General features: G+C 36.3%; 1 protein-coding gene across 7 annotated transcripts in view; it reads left to right on the forward strand.

Moving 5' to 3' along the window:
• The first annotated feature begins 391 nt into the window (after window positions 1-391).
• TMEM67 (transmembrane protein 67) overlaps window positions 392-20,828 on the forward strand; it is a 46,273-nt gene continuing 25,836 nt past the window's right edge. For 6 of the 7 annotated variants that reach the window (XM_060128088.1, XM_060128085.1, XM_060128084.1 and 3 more), the window contains exons 1-14: window positions 402-611; window positions 2,434-2,522; window positions 4,160-4,253; window positions 5,188-5,287; window positions 6,762-6,831; window positions 6,924-6,998; window positions 11,850-11,912; window positions 13,405-13,559; window positions 13,673-13,781; window positions 14,605-14,691; window positions 15,015-15,080; window positions 16,761-16,917; window positions 17,296-17,419; window positions 19,038-19,143. In XM_060128088.1, the coding sequence (XP_059984071.1) occupies window positions 419-611; window positions 2,434-2,522; window positions 4,160-4,253; window positions 5,188-5,287; window positions 6,762-6,831; window positions 6,924-6,998; window positions 11,850-11,912; window positions 13,405-13,559; window positions 13,673-13,781; window positions 14,605-14,691; window positions 15,015-15,080; window positions 16,761-16,917; window positions 17,296-17,419; window positions 19,038-19,143 (1,488 nt within the window). In that variant the 5' untranslated portion in view covers window positions 402-418. Of the gene's footprint in view, window positions 612-2,433; window positions 2,523-4,159; window positions 4,254-5,187; window positions 5,288-6,761; window positions 6,832-6,923; window positions 6,999-11,849; window positions 11,913-13,404; window positions 13,560-13,672; window positions 13,782-14,604; window positions 14,692-15,014; window positions 15,081-16,760; window positions 16,918-17,295; window positions 17,420-19,037; window positions 19,144-20,828 lie in introns of all 7 variants that reach the window. The other variant, XM_060128089.1, reaches the window with a different exon arrangement.

The following is a 20,828-nucleotide window of genomic DNA, read 5'->3' on the forward strand; positions in this document are numbered from 1 at the left end:
ACCTAGTCTGTGTAAATTTTGATGTAAATATGATTTAACAGTTTAATGAAGCAATACTTAATTTGTGTGATAAAAATCAGATATTTTCTTTTCTGTGGTTATCTATTTTGCGACCTCCTAAATTGATTTCACGTGCCGCTAATGGGTCGAGTAGCAGAGTTTGAAGCAAACGTTGTAAATAGCCGGTCCCACTTGCCAGGCTCCAGGGTTAGCTTGTCTCTAACTCATCCTTTCCCAGACCAGCCAGCTTCCCGCGGCTTTGGTAACCTAGCAACCAGACAGCGCAGGCAGACACTTCCGGACCGCAGTTGTCCAATCAGCTCTGCAGAGTTGTCGCGGAGGCTGATGGGGCGCCGGAGACTGCGCGGCCGCGAGCGAGTGCATCTTGGTGACGGGCGGACGCGGGACTGTGGTGGCAATGGCGGCTTGGTCCACCTTAAACGCTGCGGGTGTGACACTGGTCCTCTTGTTGGTCCTTCTTCGCGTCTCACAGGCTCAGACCTTCTTCTTCCCTTTCCGGCAGCCGGAGACATGCGGTCACAACCAGTACTTCGATATCTCCGCGCTCTCCTGTGTCGCGTGTGGAGCCAATCAGAGGCAGGATGCTCGAGGTGAGACGGTCCGGGATGGGCCCTAGCCAAAGTAACACCTCCGCCTTGATGCTGTCCCCAGACCCCTCGTCACTAAAATATCTTTTCGTCCGCGGAAGAATGTTTCAGAAGGGTTAACTGCCAACGCCTGAGAGGAGGGTTTCTTGGAGGATTGAAGTTTGCACACAACGAGTGAGGTTGGGGAAACCCTGAGTCCGCTACCTCATAGGCTGTCGAAATTAATTTCGCGGCTCCAGTCCCTCACTCCTCATCCGGGGGGTCTTTAGAGAGGCACCTGGAAAGCTGACTACCGAAGGAAGAAAAATAGAGAAGTAATCTGAGGTGCAGGGGAGCAGGTGACAGAACAGGTCAGGGAGGGAATGCAAATTAGCGCTTGTAAACTTTGATAGTTTTTGATCTTTTCAAATCCCAGAATTTAGAGCTGGAAGGGACCTTAACCGTAATCAGGTCCAGTCTTCTCGTTTTACAGATACAGAAATGGAAGCCCAGATGAGGTCGTAATGTCTTCTTTGTCTTCTAAATTGGGGACAGGAAGAACTCCTGTCTCTTTGCCCTCAGTCTTGACCTATGTGTTTCCACTATGCAGTCTGTCCGTAATATTATAGATTTCCTTAGGATTTAGCCCTTTCATTGTTGAATATTACTGATTGCCCTTAAAGTCTCTTTAGATTAAACTTAACTTTTTTTTTCTTGAAACGTTCATCATTTGGTCCTAGTTGTCCTCACTGAAACTGCTCAGAATAAGACTTTTCCCATATTATAAAGTTTAGAATGTCTTTAATCTCGGTTTGGGCACCCAGGTATTAACTTTCTGCCATCTTTAAATTTGATGTATCTTTATTTAAGTCACTGTGTAGGACAGGTCAGGATTCTCAGGTGAGGAAATATGAATGAGAAAGCATTTCCCAGACTCTAAAGTGTAAGGTTCATAGTTATGAACCCTGATATCATAAACATTCTACTACATGGATTCCTATGGGTGCTGTATCCACTTAATGCCTTCTTAGAGAATGCTGTCCTTACTTATTCAGCAAATTGAGTAGTGATTATCTTATAAAGTTTACTATCTTTCCAAACAGAGGAAAACAGTGATTTATTCCAATCGAGATAACTTTCCTAATAAGGTTTTGTTTTGACAAAGTAAATTTGAATTCATTGAATATATGTGTATGGTTGGATGAAACAGAAATGTAAAATCTCCCATAGCAGTTAATCAGTAGTTTGGTTATTAGTTTAATAGTTATAACTTAATAGTTTATTTATGCTTGCACTTAAAATGGTAGCAAACACAATACCTACTGTGTGCCAGACGGATTCTAAGACCTTTACAGATAATAACTAACTTATATTAACCCCGTGGTAGGTACTGTTTGTTGTTCCCATTTTACCAAATTGGAAGCCAAAGCACAGAGCAGTTCAGTACCTTGCTCAGGGTCACACAACTAAGTAGCAGAATCAAGATTAGAACCTAGGCAGTACTGGCTCCACTGTATTGCTTCTTTTTTTTTTTTTTAATATTTATTCATTTGGTTGCGCTGGGTCTTAGTTGTGGCAGGAGGGCTCCTTAGTTGCAGCTCGTGGGCTCCTTAGTTGTGGCATGCAAACTCTTAGTTGTGGCATGCATGTGGGATCTAGTTTCCTGACCAGGGATCAAACCCCAGCCCCCTGTATTGGGAGCACAGAGTCTTAACCACTGCTCCACCGGGAAGTCCCTCTGCTGTCTTGCTCTTAACTACTACTTCTCAAGATCTTAAGAGTTATGAAAATTTTCCTATCTTGGAGTTTTATTTATCAAGGTCAAAATTGGCTCTTTTCTTTTTAGGAACTGTATGTGTGTGTCTACCAGGATTTCAGATGATCTCTAATAATGGAGGACCTGATATTATATGTAAAAAGTGCCCAGAAAACATGGTATGGAGTATTTATTTTAAAAAATAATCTTACTGTAAAAAATAGTAAATTAAATACCTTTGTTTTTTAAACTACAATTTAATGCTGTACTCTAATATTTTCCCACAGATTTTAAAATTATTAAGCCAACTTTGTTTTTACTAGAGTAAATTTTGGGAGATCAGTGAAATTTTGCAAACTTGGAAAAAAACAAAGATATTGCTTTACTTTTTGAAATCTGAAAAAACACAAAGCTGTGAACATTTGAGTGTCTTTATTTTTATTTTTATTTCATAGAGAAACTGAGTTATAAAAGCAAATATCAATAGATGAGTGAATGATACATATATAGAGCAGTTTTGCATTTTTGTATCATTTGGTACAGAGTGAGTTCAGTGTCTTAGATTTAGCGTCAACAGTTTTATATAATGATTCGTGTTCATAATGATATCTGAATGATAAGTTCATGAAATGCCAGTTTCATCAGTAAATAGGTTAATATCTGTTGCTGTTTTGTTAATCATTTCATTATATCATAGTTTTTGGAAAACTAGTAAATTAATAGTTACTATATATGATGATTCTTAATTAATAGAAATATATCTTTGAATCATTTTGGGTAATTAGGAGTCAGTGTGCCAGTTCTGCCTTTATAGTAATGTTTCTTCTCATTATTGTATGAAAAAAATTGAGTCTGGGAATTTAATATTTAATATATAAACCAGTCCTTGTTTATGACTAGTACTTACAGGTTTGATGATCATTTTGAAACTTTATATTTTTGGAAATATTGACCCTAGCTGAATTACAGTGATAAAAAGCTGCTAATATGAAATGGTGCCAAAGCAGATTTATTTTTCAGTGACATTACTAAGCTATCATAATGTTTAAATAGTCCTACATGTATAAGTGTACTAACAAATATAGGAGCATTTCTTGATATATCCAGTCTTTTCAACCAAAACCTAAAATAATTTGTGGCATTGTTTTGTTGTTACCATTGTTTTCTATTAATTTTGGTTACATCCATATTTGTAATAAAATTACTGTATTTTTACCCCAGGTTTTTTTCTAAACCATATAATATTTTAAGCCCAATTTTTGATGATGTCATATTTTATCAAAAACCTTTACTATTAGTGGATAAAAGGAAAGATCTCATAATTTAAACAACTTTAAGTATATTTATTTATGATAAAATTCATCCATTTTAAATCCTAACTTAATTGTTAAAAGCTATTATATTTGAATTTTTAAAAATTAGAATAACTATTTTAGAACAGGTAAGACTAAACTATTAATTGGATATCTGTTGATTAAATAGTGTTGAATTTCGTTGCATTTTTTCTTTGTAAATGGAAAAACTGAATGACTATTAATTATGAGAGTAAGGACTCATTTAAATTGAAAATCATAAGGAAGAAAGAACTATTGCCTGGAGTTAATAGTAGTCAGTACTTATAGTAACAATGTATAGCTTGATTTTTGAATATAAGCACAAATTGTCTATCCAGGAAATCTTTATGTGGCTCATATTTATGTAATTTATTTGCATATCTCCTGCAAATTATACACTATTGTGGCTTTTTGGACTTACATGATAAATTAAGGAGAACATTAATTAAGAAAGGGAAAATAATTTTTTTCTTTTAATTTAGAAAGGTGTTACTGAAGATGGCTGGAACTGTATTTCTTGCCCTGGTGGTTTAACTGCAGAAGGAAAATGCCACTGTCCCACTGGCCATATTTTAGGTAAGAAGTAGATTCTAGAATGTGTCCTTATAGACTTTTTTTTTCCTCTTTTTAATGTACATTGTATACATTGTAACCACAGGAAATATAAGTGGTATTTTTTATGTAACTATTTCATACCAAAAACATTGTTCTCCAGCATACTTTTTTCAGTTAATGGTATGATCTGTTAGATCTACCACATACTTTTTAATCCACTCCATGGTATTTCATAGCATTTTGCTATTTAAAATATTTAGATTATTTTCTAACAAATAATGTTTGGGGTTTTTTTGCGGTACGCGGGCCTCTCACTGTTGTGGCCTCTCCCGTTGCGGAGCACAGGCTCCGGACACGCAGGCTCAGCAGCCATGGCTCACGGGCCTAGCCTCTCCGCGGCATGTGGGATCTTACCGGACCGGGGCACGAACCCATGTCCCCTGCATCGGCAGGCGGACTCTCAACCACTGCGCCACCAGGGAAGCCCACAAATAATGTTTTGATGAATATTTTTATGCACATCTTCAAGTGTTTCTGTGGGTTAGGTATCTGAAAATGAAACTGTAGTATTATAAGGTATATGAATTTACAATTGTAATAGATACCACCAAAAGCCCTCTAAGTTGTGAAACTTATCAGAAGTCTATGAAAATACTTGTTTCCCCAAATCCAGTGTAACAGGAACATGCAGGTAAGAGGTAAGAAATTCTCTGAGGAAAATATATTAATTTAAGATGATGATGATGATTTGGAAATTGGTTTCTGTATTTTTTATGTGGGAATGGGGAAGGCTTCACTTTTTGATACTTTATTATGGATGGTGCTTGACATGTCTTTATGCAAACAAGTTGTTTTGAGAATTACTAGAAAAATAATTACAACTGGGTTTTACTAAGTGTATAGAAGCTTATATATTGACTATGAGTTAACATCTTATTGTTTCTAAATTGTTTAGTGGAAAGAGATGTTAATGGAACGTTGTTGTCTCAAGCAACTTGTAAGCTCTGTGAGGAAAGTGAAAACTCTTTTACAATAGCAAATGCTTTAGGAAACAGGTAAGCAGTATGCTGGATGCTGACTTCATTAATATCTTATATTTATGTAGAATCTGTGCCTTTCCTATCAGATTCCTTGCTCCTCACAATAACCCAAGGAAGGATAGAAATAAACAGGTAAAGAAGCTGAGGCCCAGAAAATGAGACAGAATAGGGTTTAATTCTTGTTTCAGTGTCTTGTTGGTTGTTTGACCTCACTCGATAAGTCTGTCTCCTTGTCTTCAGAATGGGGACATACCACCCACTTCATAGGCTGTTACCACAGCTCAGAAACATACTTTACATATCTGAAGTTCTTAGCTAAGTACTACAGAGTAAGTGCTCAGTAAAAGGTAGCGATTTTTGTTTGTCATGTAATTTGTACATAATCTATAATATAATGCATAGTATATAATAGTAACTTTTATTTGCAATCTACTTATTATATACTAGGTACTATCTTTATATATTATATTACATAAAAATATGTTAATAAATGTGATGATAATTATCATAACCCAGGTATCCTGGTTTATAGCCTTATTCTCTTTCACTTCCTGTTCCCCGTTTATGCATGCATACCTGCACACCACACACACACCCCTCCATTTCTTTAACTCAAACACATCATCCCTATTCCAGTTCTTCAATATTTTTAGTTGCCTACATGCTGACCTCCCTCTAAATACTGTTTTCTCTTCAGTTCCCAAATTTGAGATAGAAAATACTTGAGCAGTTTCTCCTGGGGATACTTAGTGTTGGATCATCTTTTCTCTCAGGCTGACCTAGGTTGTAGCATCCTAATACAGACTACTGGGTTGATCCCCCGTTCCTCCCCTCTTATACCTCCCTAAGCCTAGTTTGAGTTCTGTGCTGTGCCCCAGCTCCTCCTCCTACCTGTTCTGTTTTGTAATGAGTACCCATAGAAACCTATCAGTGTCCCCACTAGTCCACTGCCCTCCCTCCCTCCCCCTATATCATTCATTAATGAAAAATATAAAGTATTTTCCTAAAATAAATAAAGACGATGAAAAGACTTTAAGAGTGTTTGTTGTAGGTTTGATGAGGGTATAGATACTCGTTTCTTTTCAGCGTATGTTACCTTTTTGCTTTGGCAGAAAAATAAGGAAAGTATATTCGATAATAACTACTTATAAAAATGGATTTGGTTTCATTTATATGAGTTTGTTGGGCTCTTTTGTTATTTGAGTGACTTAACCATCTTTGCTATTCAATACTATTTATTTTATATTACCTGCGGCTTCAAAAGAATATTCGCCTATTATTGGTTAATTTTATTTATTTATACCTTGCCTTGTAATACAAAGAGTAGTATATCAGCATTAATACTTCTAATATGTTTACTTTATTACAAGTAATTGCTTAGTTGAATGAATCTATTCTAATATAATCAGTTAGGAAGACAAGTTCTCAATTAAATTAGGGCTAGTGTAACTTATTAACATTTAACAAATTATTTTTGTTATATCGACAGGTGTGTCCAATGTGAACCAACATTCATTAATACCAGCAGGTCCTGTGTGTGTTCAGAACCTAACATTTTAGTAAGTCTAATCAAATTGATAATGTATATACTTTTAAATTAAATTACTTATATTCTTCCATAAACTTTTTTTTTTCTTATTTATTAATGAAGACAGGGGGATTATGTTTCAGCAGCACAGGGAATTTCCCTCCACGTATGATTTCAGCTGCACGTTATGGAGATCTTGTGAGTATGCTTCAGTTTTTTTTTTGTTCTATTGTTAAGGATATTTCTGCATTTCTTCCTTTGGTAATTAATTTGGGGCTAAAATGAGAAACATTTATGTGTAAATCCCTTTAAAATAGAAATTATCAGTCAATAAGAAACATTAGACAACAACTCAGCATTATAATTTATAAGTACAGTTGCTCTCTTCTCTACCTTAGCTCATTTCTTTTTCAGTGGATCTCAGAATGTTTAAGCTGGAAAGGTCTTTTATAGATCCTATAAAGACTGCAGTATAATATAGTTAAGAGCACCAGAGACTCTAGATTTGAACCCTGGATTTACCAGTCATTAGTTTTATACCTTTGGACTTTTCTAAACATCAGTTTTATTGTCTGTAGGTTGGGTGTAATAATACCTACCTCACAGAGCCTGTACATGGTAGTCACTGGAGATTTGAGGATTATTTCTATCCGACCAAGTTCCTTGTTTATAGATGAGAGTGTGATGGCAGATAGAGCTTATGCAACAGAATCTGGTGATAACAAGATCTGGGATGTAAAATGGGAAGTGGATGAATCGAAACTGAAGAGGTCATCAGTCCAAGAGAATAGGAGTTAGATGACTAACTAGGAGTCAGTCAGAGTAGAGCTTGTGTGGATAGGCTAGGATCTGGTAGCTACAATCATCACTGAATAAATGGGAGTGACTAGGGGTCTGTAAGGATAGCTGTGATGAGGGTGGAATCTGGAATCCTCATGAATAAAGCAAAAATTCCTCTCGTCCAGTATAGTCTTGTGGGATTACAGGCAAGTACCAAATATTTGCAGAAAAACAAATGCTAAAATAGACATATACATAGGGAGCTTAAGATCATCCAAATATTGGCTCGTTTGTAGTAAGATTCATGTTTTCTGGGGCATTCTTCTCCAGTCTCTGATTATAGTGACATATACCATTATCAAATTTGCAGGCCTTTAATTTTCATTTTTTCCTTTTCAAAATAAGTAAAAATAATTTTGCCAAAAATTCCAACAATGTCTCTTTTTCATATTTGGTCTCAGATTACCAGTCATTTAGAGGTCACGTCCCCTTCAGTCTCCTCCAGTATGGAACAGGTCCTCAGTCTTTCCCTGCCTTTCATGAACTTGACAATTTTGTCATTTTACTATTTTTTTTTTTTTTTTGGCCATGCCACATGGCTTGCGGGATCATGTTCCCTGACCAGGGATTGAACCCTCGGCCATAGTAGTGAAAACCCAGAATCCTAACCTCTAGGCCACCAGGGAAGTCCCCTACCTTGACAGTTTTGAAGACTACAGGCCTTACAATCCAGAGGGTGACCCTCAACCTGGGTCCATCCAGTTTTTTTTCATAATCAGGACATGCCTGGCAGGAAACCACAAAAAACATGTTGTGCTCTTCTCAATCCATTGCGTCACATCAGGAGACACATGTTGTCCATCTGTCCCACCACTGGTGGTGTCAACCTAACCATCACCCCCTGCTGTAAACTCACCACATCTGCTATTAAGTTACCATTTTCCCTTTGTATTTAGTAGTTTTTTTTTTTTTGCGGTACGCGGGCCTCTCACTGTTGTGGCCTCTCCCGTTGTGGAGCACAGGCTCCAGACGCGCAGGCTCAGCGGCCATGGCTCACGGGCCCAGCCACTCTGCGGCATGTGGGATCTTCCCGGACCAAGGCATGAACCCGTGTGCCCTGCATCGGCAGGCGGACTCTCAACCACTGCGCCACCAGGGAAGCCCCTGTATTTGGTAGTATTTTTGAGGAGAATTTCCAAGGTTACATTTCTTCTTCTCTAAACCTTCTCTAAACTAAGTAGCTTTAGTTTCCACTGATGTCACTTGCCTTCATCAACCACTACTATGATGGTTGCCAAATGTTTCTATCATTCCTGCCACATTATTAACATTCTACTGTAAGGAATTTTCCCTTCCTCACCTTTATACATTTATTTGTTCAGTAAGGACAGTATGGATTTGTGGGTTCCTATTTTATTCATGTTTTATAATCCAGTATATTTATTATTTGTTTTGGTGCTCAAATTGTCATAGATTTAGCCATTATTAGAAGCCCCTTTGAGTTGGTTCCTATGTCTTTTTGACATATCTCTATCATTCTTTGAGCATTTCCTTACTTTCTGGCACAATAAGATTTCCAGGCTCATCTTGTACTTTTCCTGCTTCAGCCCTGGAAACAGTTATTTCTCTAAGAAGCTCTTAAGGATAATACTTAGAAACCAAGTTTACCATGCTTAGTATGCCCTCTTTAGCAGACATAGCTAGAAAATATATACAAACATTATGTATATATATACACACGTCTATAACTATTTCTGTATTTATCCTATAGTTTTATATAATTTTATAAGAGACATCCAATCCTCCTCAAGTAATATACCAATCAATAAAAACTTTCCAAATATATGAATCAGTGTCTTCCCATTCCCTTTTTCCAAAAACAGCTTATATCTTGGTTTGTTTTCCCAACTTTAATTTTGAAAAATTTTTAAGTTGCAGAAAAGTTGAAAAAAATAATAACTGTGCATATATCTTTTAGTAGTTTAACCAATTATTAATGTTTTGCCACATTTGCTTTATCTCTCTCTGTGTATGTGAATGTATGCATATGCACACATACACATCCATATTTTTTTCTGAGCCACTTGAAAATAATTTGTAGCTATATAACATTTCACTCCTAAATACTTTATTATGTAGCTCCTAAGAACAAGGGCATTTTTCTGGTATCACACCTAATAAGATTAAAATTAATATAATAGAGTTACCTGATATACTGTTCATACCCAAATTTCCCCACTTGTTTCAATAAAGTCTTTTATCCCTCCCCACTTTTTTTGGCAAGGGGGACCCAGGATCAGTGAAAGACCCCGCACTGAGTTAATCTTTTTAGTCTCCTTTAATTTAGAACAGAGAGACCCTTGTTCTGTTTTGCTTTTTGGGTTTTTTGTTTTTGTTTTGGCTTTTTTTTTGGTGTTTTTTTTTGCATTGACTCTTGGAGAGTCAAGGCCAGCTTTCTTGTAGAGCATCCCACACTCTGGATTTTTCTCATGATTAGACTCAGTGAAATGTCTTTTTGCAAAAATATGATATAGGTGTTGGGAATAGCCCATTGCATCAACAAGGAGCACATAAGGTCAGGATGTTCAGTTAGTGGTGATGCTAAATTGACTGCCTGGTCATGGTGCTGTCTGCCACTTCTCTCCATTGGAAAGGTACTGTGACTAATAAGTTAGTCTGAGATTTTACTTTGAGACTATGTACATATCTGTTGTAGCAGCCCATTGATGAACCTTACCTGAATCAATTATTAAATTGGTTATTTCAAAATGATTTCACAATTCTATTGTTCCCTTTATATTTTTAGTTAGCAGTCTTCTATAAAGAGTGCTTTCTTTTCTCTCTGTGCTTTTTTTTTTTTTTAGCTTTACTGCAAACTCCAGGTATCATGAGTGTGTTATAATCTGTCACTGTTACTCTTCTTTTCAAAGCTCAAATTGCCTCAAATTTGGACTTCCCTTTGGTATAGCCCCTGTGTTATTTTGACATGTCTCTTTCAGTCTTTCGGCACTACCTTAGTTTCTCTATACTGTGTTCCAGGCTCAACCAATGTAATTATAATTTTAAATAGTCACGTAATACTCTAGTTTATGCATTGAAATTCATGTAATTGTATGTCTATTGACTATTTAGGTTTTCTGTTATTAATAATATTGCTGTCAACCATTTTATGCACAAAGATGTGTTTTTCCTTTTGGAGAGATTATTGCCTTAAGACAAATTTCCTAAGTGTTTCTAAAAATTCCGTGGATATTGTTTTACAAAGGATCATACAACTTTATCACTGGCATTGTCTGTGGCTTCATTTTACATGCATTTGCCAGTACTGTTGTTATTGCTTTCCATTTTTGCTCAGCCTTTTTGTGTGTGTTAGTCAACCTTCTATGCATAGGTTTTTTTCTTACAAAATGAGAATTTTTGCTTATTGAAGAGACGAAAATAATGAATAATGAAGTGACTCATAATTTTATTTTAGATTTCTTTGACAGTTGTGGTGTCACGATTCATATAATTTGGTTTTATCTCCATTGTCCATGTTCAGAGAATTTATTCTGAATGGTGCTTCTCGGTGTCTCATTTTTTAGCAAGATATGCAGATGAACTTTACAGCAGTGGTGCTTAACTAGAGGCTTGTATCTGCAGCTTTCAGAGCACATGTATGCCTTGGTCTCATCCTAGACATTCTGTTTCGTTTGGTTTAGAATGAAGCCAAGCATTTTCTGTTTTTAGGAAATTCCACAGTTGACTCTGATACCCATCATTGTTTGAGAATCACCACTTTGGAGATTTTACATATTAGTTACTCTGTATATCCCCAGTCTCCAGTTGCTTAGAAATCATTCACAAATATTTCTTTTTTATTACTTGCCAATTTAATACAGTGTAATAATCCTAAATCAGCAAATATTAACCAATACTAAGTCAGAATCTAGTTTTTCTTTTATTTTTTTGCACTTTGATTTTTGTTTTAGTGAAATGGGCATAATAGTGTTTTCTTGTTTTTTTTTTTTTTTGATTATAGACATACTTTGTTTCCTTATATCCTTTGCCTAAGTGATGTGATTTTGTAATTCAGTCCTATTTGTAATTACTGACATTGCTTAGAATTAATTCTTATATTGCCGTTAGAATCTATTTTGCTGATAATATTGAGAAAGTAATGTTAGTTATTTCCGACTCAGCAATATACATATTAATGTCTTCTAAACAGTGTAGGGTTAAGGAATTTCTATTTGAACTTAAAACTAAAATTCATCTTTGTGTTTACAGGGCATGTCTTTCACTTCAGAATGGTTTGCAGAGTATTTGCAGTCATCAGCAGCTGCTTGTTGGGTATATTTGAATTTCTAGAAAATAATTTTATTCCATTTCAAAGAATTGTGATACCATTTTTTTCCCCACTTAATAAAACTTTCCTCTCTAAGTAGATATATCTCCTTGGTCATTTTCTGTAAGAAAAATAAACCCTTTCTAAGTGGACTGAAAGAGAATACTAAAGAAAATGTTATTCATTTCACATTTCATTATTCGTAAATTGAATGTGTCCAAACTTATTCAGCAGAAATTGAATGTTAGGGGAAACTGATTCATACTATCATTTAGTAAATGTTTATTGATGACCTACTGTATGCCAGGCTCTGTTCTCAAATCTTTAAGTTATCTATTTCAGGAAAAGGCAAAGAAAAATCCCCTGTAGAATTATATCGTAAGTAAATGTTAGGTGGTGCTAAGTGCTATAAAGACAAATAAATCAGGGTAAAGAGCATAGAGAGTGGAAGGTGGTGCTATTTTATGGAGGGTGGTCAGGACAGGCATCCACAGGTCAGGAGGGTGATATTTGAGTAAAGATCTGAAGGAAGTAGAAGAGAGCCTTGTAAATATCTAGGGGAAGAGTAATCTAAGCAGAGACTATACCGAGTGCAGAGGTCCCAAAGCAGGAGTTCTCTGGTGTTCATGCTAAAGAAACAGGAAGGAGACCTGAGTGGCTAGAACAGAGTGAGCAGGGAAAGTGGAGAGATGAGTTCACGGGTGAAGGGAGTGACTATGTTGAGGACTTGGAGTTTACTGGAAGGGATGTAGAGGATTTTGTGCAAAGGAAGACAATGGTTGACCTCAGGTTTTGAAAAGATCACTCTAATATGGAGAGCACATTCTGTTGGGGCAAAGACAGAAGCGGGGGGACCATTTAGGAGAGTATTAGAGTAATCCAGGTGAGAGAAAGTGGACTCGTGGACAAGGGTGGTACCATGGAAGTGTGAGAAATGTTTAGCTTCTGGATATACTTTGAAGATTGAGCCAATAGGATTTAATGATGAGCTGGATACGAGAAGAGAGAGAAAGAATATTACTGCAGTGATTTTTATTTGAATAACTAAAAATGGAGTGGTCTTTTCCTGAAAGGGAAAACTGAAAAAGAAGTTTGAGGGGCAAACTCAACAAATGATCTTATTTTGCTGTTCATAAACAAATTACTTAAAATGGATTAGATTTATATGCATAAGCTCTAATATAGGAACAAATTATTATTCTTTCAAAAATAATTATTCTGCATAATAGTTTTTTTAAATGTCATGCTGTTAGTTCTTCTTTTAATTGCTTGTCTTTATATTTCCACCTAAAATTTACAGTTAAAATGTACAAATTATTTATCTGCCATATAGAAAGTTCTTTTCTACTTAAATTAGAGGAAAGGTATTAAAAGCAAAAGAATGTCCAAAAAAAGAATTTGCAGAATAGGTAAAGTTAAAACCGAGCATAATTTTTATGTCAACTTTTGCTTAGGATGTTAAAGTCCATACATTTCTTTGTCATTGCTCTCTTGTAGGTGTATGCCAATCTAACATCTTGCCAAGCTCTTGGAAATATGTGTGTGATGAATATGAATTCTTATGACTCTACCACTTTTGATGCATGTCGACTGTTTCAGTTTATCTTTGAAAATACTGCTGGACTGGGCACTGTTCATTCTGTTTCATTTTGGTAAGGCTATTCTAATTGATGAACCATATTTTGACGAAATTCAGTGCGATTACTTTCACAAATACATATTAAGAATTGTTCCCCATTATTAAAACAATTGTGATTGTTTATAGGAGACAGAATCTTCCATGGCTCTTCTATGGAGACCAGCTAGGATTAGCACCTCAAGTACTCAGTGCTACACCTCTTCCCACAAATTTCAGTTTTAAAGGGGAAAACCAGGTACAGGTCACTATATTATTAAAGGATAACTACATTTTGATTTACAATTTTAAAAGGTAACAAGAATATTACTAGTCATAATTCTTGATAGGCTTTTAAAAATTTAATTACTAAACTAAATCTGAATATTAGCTGCTGAGGAACTAAAAATATAAAGTTTAGCTGCCTTACTTGAGTATATGATACCTCTGGATTATGTCGTATGGCAGCAAGTAGTACTTGTGGGGTTGGGAAGGACAGTTCTCATCACCAAATGCAAAGCCATCTCTGTCCTGTATCTCCACATGTTTAAAAAGGGCTTCCAGAGATTGACTGGGATTCTTATGCCTTTCCTTAGCACTTCACAGCTCCAAATTCTTACCTCAACTTTTTGACCTTCTAGAATGAAAGAACAGATTTTTCCCTCCCCTACTCACCCCCCATACACACACACACACACACACACTCACACACACACACACACACACACAAACACACACACATTTAACAGGTTTCAAATGCAGTTATCTGTCACCAGCGCTGCCTCTCAATTCTGAAATAATAGTTTTTGTGCGAAAACCCAGTCCATTTATTTTGGTGTGTTTAATCATAGAGATACTTAGATTAATGTTGCTTCAAAGTAAAGATAGTTGAATTCAATATTTGATCTCTGGAAAAAGAAAAGATCAATCAACAATGAAAAAAATTTTATAGGCTATTTTACTGAATATATGCTCTGGAAGTCTAAACTCTGAAAGTTTGTATAGACTGTTGTATGTAATATATATATTTATAGAGTTTCAGAGTATGTGACATTATTTTATTCTTGTTTTTCTTTAATCAGTATACAAAACTGAAGTTTGTTGCTGCTTCTTATGATGTAAGAGGAAATTTTCTCAAGTGGCAAACTTTAGAAGGAGGTGTTTTACAGGTGAGTATGATTCTAGCTAGAGAATTCCTAACGTGTCTTATATTTGACTGAGGCAAAGATGAGAAAAAAACTAGATTATTGCTTGGATAGAGCATCAGTTGCTTGGTAGAGTTGATTTTTTTCATGTGTTTTAAATTGGAATTTCTTAAAACTACTTTAAGTTATGACTTATAACAAAGATGCTCCCTTAACTCTTCATTCCCTTGATACATTGAATGAGTATTATATAAAGTATATGTCCATGTTGAGTGTTGAGAACCCTTGACTATAAGCAAAGAAAACATTTGTGAGAGATATTTATCAGTTGTATTCTTTTGCTGTAGCTTTGTCCAGACACAGAGACAAGATTAAATGCTGCTTATTCCTTTGGAACAACCTATCAGCAGAATGTAAGTTGGAACTAGTTTTAGGCAGTCTGTATTTTAGCTTCATTTTTTCACATCAGCAATAATTGGAATATCTTTGAATTTTTGAAATTGGAAATTTCTTGTAGTAATGAATAATTTCACCGATTGATATAGTTTTTATTAATCTAATCAGCATGAAAAGAGTACCTTGTCATAGATAGAGTCTTAAACATCATAATTAGTTGTTTATTTACTTCTAGGCATATAGGTCATAAAAATAATCTCTACTTTTGAGCATTTTAGAATAAAGCAAAAGTATTACTTCATTTTTAATGAACAATAAAGTGTTATCACTCCCTCCTCCCTCTACCCTCCAGAAACAAATAAAAATGCTTTCCTTTTCTCTCCTTCCATGCTTTCCTCCCTCCCTCCCTCCCTGACCTTCCTTCCTTTGGTAATGCATTTTAAAACTACAGTATGGTACAAAGGAATATTATGAGCCATTAAACGTTTGAAAGAAATTCACTAGTCTACAAAAATACTTCTTGATAAAATGCATATACGTACACCATAGAACAAAACTGTGCTTCCAGTTTTGTTAAAACCACAATGAAAAATACTCAGGGAAAACAGATTAGAAGATAAACATTTTTAACAGCGGTTATCTCTGAATGGTGGGATTACAGGTGATTTTCTCTCTTTTTTATATTTTCCAAATTTTCTATCATGAACGTGCATTTACTTTTATTATCAGAAACGACTTCTATGTTATTTTTAAAAAATGCTATTTTGTGTCTACCTTGGGCCAGGAGAATCAAGACTTGTTAAATGCCCGCTGCTGTATGCTCAGCATTTTATCATTTTTATCTCATCTGATCCATGAAATAACTATGTGAAATACATATTATTTGTGTTTTATGAATGAGGAAATGGTGCTCAGTAAGATTAGGTAATTTACTCAAGGTGTTGCATCAAGTAAATGTTCTGTTAGGCTTGAAAATCATGGTTTTTCCATTGAACCTGGTTGCCTCTCAAGGAGTTCATAGCCTAGTAGAGAAAACAGCTATATAGACAGACAAAGAATTGCAAAGAATGTGATGTGTTGTTCTATAGATATGAACAAGGTACCATGTTGGTCCAAAGGAGGGTTCATTAGCAGTTCCTAGGGAAATATGGAAAGGCTTTACAGAGTGAGTGATACTTGAGCTTGTAGAATGAATATGAGTTTGCCAGGAGAGCACAGTGGGGAAGGGAATGTCAAGCAGAAACACCATTTGCAATGTCAGAGAGATGTAGAATAGCACAGCATATTTAGAGACTGTAAGTAGATTAGTTTGACTGGACCATAGACAGAGAGGGAGCAGTGGGAGATAAACCTGGCTCTGTTAAGGGGAGCCAAATCATAAACAGCAGTGTACATCAGGAGAAAGAATTGGGACCTCATCCCATAGGATAGGAGTTTTTAAACCTTTTCACTGTACACTTACTGTTGAGAATGAGTGGGCTGTAGGACAAGATCCAGGTGGTTCTTTACTGTTAGTTATTTTGGCCCTTATAAAAGAATCATACATAGTATTCATGTTTTGAAAGACACATGGAAATGTGGATAAACAAGGTAACTGAAAGATATTTCATTTTACAATTAAAAAAAACTTGTAAAGATAATAAATATGCTTTCTAATTTTCAATTTGGATACTTTCATTTTTCATTTTCTTTTCCAGTGTGAGATTCCTATCTCTAAGATCTTAACTGACTTCCCCATGCCTACATTTTATGATGTGTACCTTGAATATACTGATGAAAATCAACACCAATATATTTGGGCTGTGCCTGTGTTAAACTTAAATCTTCAGCACAATAAAATATTTGTGAACCAAGGTAAGGCGTCCATACATACCACTCTTCCTCTGAGCTGAAATCAATTAACCAGTCAACCAACATGATAATTTAATAAATCACAGATTATAAGAATGGTCATAGATTCTCTCTGAGTATAAGTTTCTATATAGCATGCCTAAAAGTAAAACAGTAAGGTTGCTGGTATATTTAGAAATTTTTACTAAATATATCAGGCTTATTATTAAGAAATTATGTTATTGCTAAAAGTGTATCCTGAGAAAAATTAGTAGAACTGTAAAGTCAGGGCTAATTTTAATAGAAAAATTAGTAGAACGGAAAAAGTTCTCCTTGAGAGCCATCTTGAAGAATTGAAGATATTTTTTAAATGCCATCTCTTTTTTTTTATTATTATAAAAGACAGTAGCTCTGGCAAGTGGCTTCTGACTCGGCGCATTTTCTTAGTGGATGCACTAAGTGGAAGAGAAAGTGACTTAGGAAGTCAGCCAAGATTAATTCGAGTTGCTACCCAAATATCACTGAGGTAAACAAACGTCTAATGCACTAAATGAGGCTTGGAGTATATGGGAAAATGTGGTAGTGAAAGTAGTGACCTGTAATTATCAGGTGAAAACAATAAGAACACCTGAACTGGACTGTGTTTTTAGATGTCCCGATAGATTGGGCTACACTAATAGAGGGGAAAATTACGTCAGAAGAGATTAAGGACTTTTGCCAAAATTCATATTGTAGGCCCACTCTAGACCTGCTAAATTAGAATGGGTTGAGAGGGGGAAAGTGAAGATCAGTGGGCTGAAGCAGGTATGTTAGAGCCTGCCAGGTGATTGCAATAGGCAGGCCTCCTGCGGCTCCATCTCCTTTAACAGCTACTGTTCTAGGTTGGCCCTAATTAATTATCAACACCTCACTCTTCCTAGGATACTTTTTTTAAAAAATAAATTTACTTATTTATTTTTGGTTGTGTTGGGTCTTCCTTGCTGCGCACGGGCTTTCTCTAGTTGCAGCGAGCGGGGGCTACTCTTCATTGTGGTGCGCGGGCTTCTTATGGCGGTGGCTTCTCTTGTTGTGGAGCACAGGCTCTAGGTGTGCGGGCTTCAGTAGCTGTGGCACACAGGCTCAGTAGTTGTGGCTTGCAGGCTCTAGAGCACAGGTTCAGTAGTTGTGGCACACGAGCTTAGTTGCTCCGCGGCATGTGGGATCTTCCCGGACCAGGGATCGAACCCGTGTCTCCTGCATTGGCAGGCGGATTCTTAACCACCGCTCCACCAGGGAAGTCCCTTCCTGGGATACTTTAATGATGACCCTGCCTTAGGGTAGTGGCTTGCAGCCCTCATGCGTCTTCTCCAGTGTGAGATTCCTATCTCTAAGACCTTAACCAGCCTTCCCACTCCAATATTTTATGATGTGCACCTTGAATACACTGATGAAAATCAGTACCATCTTCTTTCTGGCACTTCAACATACATTATTTTTTTCACTTTGATTTTTATGATAATCTTATCAGGTAGGCAGTACAGAAGTTTTGTCATATACCTTGCTGAAATCCAACTGTGCTGTTTTTAGCAGTCCCTCAATCTAATGTAGTATCCCTAGTGAAAACGAAATTGAAACTAGTCACTCCTGATTTGCTCTTGGAGAAACTATGCTGGCCACTGGTGCTTGGCATTTTCCTTTCTGAGTTTACAAACTGTACATTACTAATGCATTGAATTCAGCAAAACGTGCCCCATTATGTGCCCTAAACAGTATTAGATATGACACAGTATTTTGTTAAGAATTCATCTTCTTTGAAAATTAGGATATTATCTGCCTTCCTCTAGGCTTCATGTAACACTTGTCTTTTGAGTAGTCCTCAAAAGTGGTGCACAGTACTTCACTGATTTCATTTGTAAACTTCGTAGGACCTAGATCAACAAGAGTTTCTAATTTGTCTCAGAGGTTATATTTCAATATAAAGTTCTGACCACTTCAAATAGCCTATGTTGTTACCATTAGTTTATGTTTGACCTCTAGTTTTTAGTAACTGGTAGTTCTGAGATCACCAAGACTATCCATATCTAATTCAGAAGAAACAATAAGTTAAATTTATGTTTAAGGGCCTAGATGTATTTATAACTAAAAATGAATTTTCTTTTAAACAGTATCCGCCTTGTACCCAACACAAAAAATGGAAATATCTACCCTCCCTTAATTACCATTGCCTACAGTGACATTGATATCAAAGATCCCAACAGCCAGTCTGTGAAGGTGAGTTCCTTCCTAATCATTGCCTCTCTATGTGTTCGTATAATGCTGATAGAGTTTGTGTTATGATCAAAAGACAATTAGTCCTTTTTAAAGTTTTAAATAAACATGGCACATTATATAGTCAAGACTTAATTATTTTTTTACTGATAGTGGTAAGAGGTGAGTTCTTATGGATCCTGGGTATAAAAAAGCAAGGATTATGTTTGTCAGTAGACAGCGTCACCAGCAGCTGGGCCTCCCTGTCAGTATCCTGGGGTATGCTGAGCCATGCAGCATCTGCTCCCATCCTCTTTGGCCACCTTGCTTCTGTTAAGATTTTGCCTCCTTGACTAACTAAACCAGGAGCTCAAACCTTAAGTGGGCATGTGTGTTCCTCTTCTCACCAGCCTTGCCCACTTGATAGAGACACAATTCAACAGGCAGAAAGAGAATCAAATTATCAGCTTTATAACTAGTAGCGCTAAAGTGAGCTAGAGAATGCAGTTTGGACCTGCAGCCAATTAGTCTTCTGCTATTTCCCAACTCAGTTAAGTTTAACCACAGAACTATAATCCTCCCCTGCCTGGCAGGGCCTGTATATGGAAGCGATACCATGTACACACTGAAAACGGGATACACCAAAGAGAATGAGCCTGGGAAAGGCCGAGCCGCACGACACAGTTCCTCCTCTCTACCTTGCCAGGCAGATGAAGCATCCCTGCTTTGATGAGGGGTAAATGAGAGAGGATAGAGGTCAAAAGCAGGCTAATCCTTCTCTACTTCTTCCTCATTCCCTGTCCTCTCCAGAAACATGAGAATTGGAAGGTGAGCATTCCTTACTCCAAGACTCACTAATAGCTTTTAATTTCTATTATTTTACTTTTCTGAATTTTAAAATTCCAGTTCTTCAGCCAGTGCTTTTGGCCTCTCTGTTTTACTTGTACGTGTGCTCAGCTACTATTGGATTCAGGCTTTCGTTAAGTGAAAAGTAGGCACATAAATAACTTTTCTCTGAAAGATTTCACATCCTCATTTGTATTACCTGGTTTCATGTTAAAATTAGCTTCGATTGCCTGTATTTGTATACATTATAGTGAGAGGAGAAGAAAATCCAGAAACATGCTTAGTAACAACAAAAGACTGCCTGGTTTACGTCTTCCTGGAATGGTCATTCTTGGGTAGTCAAGAGTATATTTATCTTAACATAAAACACTTCTGGGTGTTTTCTTTAAATATTTTTCTTGTCCAAAATATTCTAAACTAAGTCTTGACAAATTGGAAAAAAAGTTGAGAGAATCATAAAACCATATTGAGGAAGTCCACCTCAAATTCATTCTAATTGTAGAATGTACAGTTCTTTCATCATTTCTTAATTTCTCATGACAGCTATTGTAAAAGTTCTACATTCATTTTAAGTATCCAGCTACATCTCTGCTCTCTCACCAAAGACAAATAACCTATCTTTGTATTTTACGGAGCAGATCAAAACCATCCAATACGAATTCCTTCAGATTTCCTCTTTAATTACTTAGGTATCTCTGTTTCATTATCTTTCCTAACTCCTGTTCCTATTTCTAAGAAGAAAGGACCCTTCCCACTTTCTTAAGCAAATTTTCAACCTGTACTTGTTTAGGGTACTTCCTCCAGTATCCTGTTTCACCCACAACCCTTTATTCAGCCAGCTTCTCTGCTGGTCCCTTTCCTTT

The sequence above is a fragment of the Lagenorhynchus albirostris genome, chromosome 17 (genome assembly GCF_949774975.1).
Source record: "Lagenorhynchus albirostris chromosome 17, mLagAlb1.1, whole genome shotgun sequence".
In the NCBI taxonomy this organism is placed as follows: domain Eukaryota; kingdom Metazoa; phylum Chordata; class Mammalia; order Artiodactyla; family Delphinidae; genus Lagenorhynchus; species Lagenorhynchus albirostris.